Raw genomic sequence first — 4,469 nt, forward strand, 5'->3', positions numbered from 1 at the left:
CCTGAAGGTGCTGGGCTCTTGGACACAGACGACATGGCTTAGACTCCTTATCTTGTTATCACTGGCTTGAAATATTCTCAGAGAAGAAACAGGGCTCAAATCAAGCAGTGGTGGCAACCCAGCAATTGATTTTTTTCCTCATGTTTTCTTTTTTTACCCCCGTTCTTCCTTTCTCTGTTTTTCTTGCCTCCCTCCCCTACAAGGAAGTGGTGCAAAGATGATAAAGAGAGGTAGTTAAGTGGCCACTTTCTGGAAGTGTCTGAGCAGATTCTTAACGACCACATGGGGGGAGGGAGGTGTCGGGGAGAATTCTAGCCTTGCTGGAAAGATTAGAGACTCTTTAAGGTCCTGAAGATTCTTTGGGCCAACAGGCATTTTTAAATATGAAATTCTACATCTCGAATTCATCATGAAGGCTAGACTGTGTAGGGCTTTAAAAAAAAAAAAAGCTTCTAGGAAAATAACTTGAGAGTTTTCAGAGATTTCTTATTTTCTGGTTTGGGGGGTTCTCCTCTCCTCTTCCCCTTATCCTTTGGCACTTGAGCTAGGGAATCATTTCCTCAGGAGCCATCTGAATCATTCCAGGCATGATGATTTGGCCAGCGGGCAGGTGAGGTGTGTGGGCATAGGAGTGCTAGATCCTGCTCCCAGAACCACTGCTACCTGATGAGAAAGCCATTGAGTTTCTGTGCCTCAGTTTCCCCCCAGGAAGAATTATTCCCACCTGTCTCTACAAATGGATGTGGCTGGGCTCAACAGGTGTCCTGGGAAAGCCCAGTGCTGCCGGCGCTCACTTGGAGGTGGCTTGAGGCACGGAGGAAGTTGAGACATCCCTAGCTGCTCTCTGGCTGCCTCAGAGCGCCCAAACCACCCTGATCAGCTTCTCTCACACCCATGCCCAAGGCAGGGCTTTGGAGCCCCATGACATTTGCTTTGGGGACTGATTCCTTCGCTGGGTTGCAGCATCTAGCTTTCTAGGTCTTCCTTGCCCTGACTGCTTCCCACTTTTCTCCCAGTCCAGTGGAGGCCCCAGCTCTCCAGCCCGCATGTCTGTGGTCCGTTGAGACAAGTGCGCTGCTTATTCAGGGCCATACCTGCTCTCAGAATCAGGAACAGTGCCACCCCCCCCTCCACTTGGGCTCTGAAATCACTTGCATGAGGAAGCAGTCACGTGTGTCCCCTCTTGGTGATGTGGGTAGCTGGCTGCCTGGGCAGCACCTGGCCGAATCAAGCACCTTTCCTGCCTCAGGCAAAAGTTCTGGCTTGAGCTCCCCGTCTGCTCAGGTGGCGTCTGGTGTTGAGTCTAACCCTGTCACGGTCCTTGCCTTGTAGCTGTGTGGAGTTGCCCTGCTTCGGGCTCGATGGGGCTTTCTTGGTCAATGAAGCATTTGCCTTATTACCTCTTCTCCCTCACATACAGCGCGACAGCTCCAGCTGGCAGCATCACCTCCCACCAGTTTATCCAACTTCTGCCAAGGCTCTGAAATGCCAACTATGTCAAGGCCTGCACTCGATGTCAAGGGTGGCACCTCACCTGTGAAGGAGGTAACTTTTGCTGTTTTACAGATGGAGACACTGAAGCGTGGAAAGACGAACTGGTCTGTGGCCATGTGGCAGGCCTTCCTCGGGGTGGTATCTAGTGTCCTTTAGCAGAGAGGAGACGGCAGGTCTTTCTCTGAGGAGAATGAGAAGAGCTTCTGCCTAAATGTGCTCAAATCGAACCACTAGGGGTGTTGAAAAATGGCAGGGAAGGGGGCAGAGAAGCAGAATTGGAACAAGACCACTCCATGGAAAAGGTTAAAGTGAGGCTGAGAAAAGGGACAAGGAAATGCCCTTTTTTGAATGGTGAGGTGAAGAGAGGGTCGTGGGAGGGAGATGAGGGCAGCGAACCCACTTAGGATGGCGGGTCTGAGCTCAGGGCTCAGAGCCATGGCAGCAAAAGGATACTCCAGCTGGGAGCCTAACTTTCCAGGGGCGTTCTTGCTGCCCTCCCCACCATTAGCCCCAAATGAGGGTGCATGTAGGAGCTTTCTGGGCCTGATGAAGGGAGAGGGACAAGCCAGGAGCAGGGGTACTATGCTGTGTCTTTCTCTGTCTTCTAGGATGCCAACCAAGAGATGAGCTCTCTGGCCTACTCTAACCTGGGGGTGAAAGATCGCAAAGCAGTGGCCATCCTGCACTACCCTGGGGTAGCCTCGAATGGAACCAAGGCCAGTGGGGCTCCCACTAGTTCCTCGGGATCTCCATCTCCAGTAGGCTCTCCTACTGCCACCCCTTCCACTAAACCCCCACCCTTCAACCTGCACCCCGCCCCTCACCTGCTGGCCAGTATGCAGCTGCAGAAGCTTAACAGCCAGTATCATGGGATGGCCGCCGCCACTCCAGGCCAACCCGGGGAGGCAGGGCCACTGCAAAACTGGGGCTTTGGGGCTCAGGTGGGAGGGGCGGGGTCACTCTCTCCTTCTACCGGTGCCCAGAGCCCTGCTATCATCGATTCAGACCCGGTGGATGAGGAGGTGCTGATGTCGCTGGTGGTAGAGCTGGGACTGGACCGAGCCAATGAGCTTCCGGAGCTGTGGCTGGGGCAGAATGAGTTTGACTTCACTGCGGACTTTCCATCTGGCTGCTGATGCCAACAGTCCCTTAAAGATGGAGGAATAAAGCCACCAATTCTGTTGTAAATAAAAATAAAAGTTACTTACAAAGAGATGGGCCGACTAGAGATTTTTTCATTGAGGTCGAAAGGTGTATAGCATGATCTGACATCCGTCATCTGACATCCGTTTAGCAGTTCTGAGGCCCATGGCGGGGTTGTGGGGGGCTAGCTGAGAGGGAGCTGGGTGTGATGGGAGGAATGGGAAGGACTGGAGGGGACTGTGCACCAAATTCCTACCACTGCCACTGCTATTATCTCTTCAGGAGCCCAAGCACCTAGCTGCATTGCCTTCAGACCCCAGGAACCTATGCCAGGTTGAACACACGGGCTGCCTGGGGGCATTCCCGGAAGACAGACTGATCCAGCCCCTTCTGCAGCCTCCTCGCCACATGCACATCCAAGTCTAAGGGGTTGCCCTGGCCATGTGGCACACACTTCACCAGTTCTGAAAGCCACCCCCACCCACTCTCTAGCCCCAGTCCAATTGACTCATTGAGGCCACATCTGTGCCCTTTTGCCTATGGGCAATAGAAAGGACCTAAGAAGGGTCCTAGGACATGGGAGCTCAGATTTCTCTGGAAAATTGCAAAAGCTATAGACTCCCACCATTAAACTGAGATTCTAGGTGCCTTCTTCAAGTCCCTCAGATAGTTGCTCAACCCCTCCCTCCAAGCCTGGTACACTCTGAGTGGGCTTGTGTCCCCTAACTCTGGCCTCCCTGGCCCACTCTCTATGGGGATAGCCTGTTTCTTTGGGCTGGCCTCTCCAACGTAGAGATACAGATCAGGGCTGGGCTTGACAAGTTCAACTTTTGGGGCTATAGCCTTTGCCCTTGGATTAACTGCTGAAGAGGCAGTGGCTTCAGGAGCATGCCAAGTGACAAGACAGCAGCACTGAATTGAATCTTGGCCTTGAGAGGGCCCCCAACCCAGCCCTGTCCTCATGTTGACAACCCAAGGGCCTGGAGACGCCTCTGCCCACATTTCAGACTTCTAGAGACCTTCTTCCTTGGACATTGTGAAAACTAAACTTCTCAGGACCAGCATCAGGCCTGTCCCATAGCAAGCGCCTTGGAAGGAGCCCCCTGGCAGAGGCAATGCGGTCGATTCAGCACTCCCTGAACACCTGCTCTGGGCCAGGCACTGGGGGCATGAGTTAGATAAAGTTTGTACCTTTGAGGGAGTTCCTCATCTATAAGGAAAAAGGCACCAACAAGTTACAATGAAACACTATTTGCTATAGCAGGGGAAGATGTTATTCTATCCCAGTAAAGGAAACAGCTCCATCTGCCTGGGAAGTTGGGAAGGCTTCCAGGTATTAAACTGGTCCATTTGTTTGTTTTTGTATCTCACAAGTAATAAACACATGACACAATCTCCTTGTGAAAAGTACAAACTTTGTAGATGAGATTAAAGTACTCTTTGCCCTGCTCCCTCAAGCCTGATCACCTCTTGCTCTCCACAGAGGTAGCAACCGTTTATCCATTTGTGGTGTATCCTCGCTGGCCTTGCTCTGTGCCTTTACACGAAGATGTATCTACCCATAGAAACAGTTGTTTCAAAATAAGACTAGAGTCAGCCAAGGAAAGAATAAGTGAGATGGAAAAGCTGTTACGCAGGGGCAAGTTCCTGAAGGGGGCCGAGGCAGCTAAAGAAGTTCGGCATGCAGGGTCATAGGGCTGGAGGGGGTATGGGAGGAGACGACACGGAAGAAGTTTGCAAGAGGCAGAGCACACAGGGCCTTCAAGGCCAGGTGGGGAGCACGCCTGTAGCCTTAGTACCGCCAGACCTTTGGCTTGTGAAGAACCTCTGGA

The 4,469-nt window shown here is 52.3% G+C and overlaps 1 protein-coding gene across 1 annotated transcript in view; it reads left to right on the forward strand.

The window, feature by feature from the left end:
* Window positions 1-2,709, forward strand: part of CITED1 (Cbp/p300 interacting transactivator with Glu/Asp rich carboxy-terminal domain 1) — a 5,933-nt gene extending 3,224 nt beyond the window's left edge. The window contains exons 2-3 of the mRNA XM_046672755.1: window positions 1,421-1,545; window positions 2,103-2,709. Coding sequence (XP_046528711.1) covers window positions 1,421-1,545; window positions 2,103-2,630 — 653 coding nt within the window. The 3' untranslated portion in view covers window positions 2,631-2,709. The remainder of the gene's footprint in view (window positions 1-1,420; window positions 1,546-2,102) is intronic.
* Window positions 2,710-4,469: the final 1,760 nt, after the last annotated feature.

Source organism: Equus quagga, chromosome 10, assembly GCF_021613505.1.
Source record: "Equus quagga isolate Etosha38 chromosome 10, UCLA_HA_Equagga_1.0, whole genome shotgun sequence".
Lineage (NCBI taxonomy): Eukaryota > Metazoa > Chordata > Mammalia > Perissodactyla > Equidae > Equus > Equus quagga.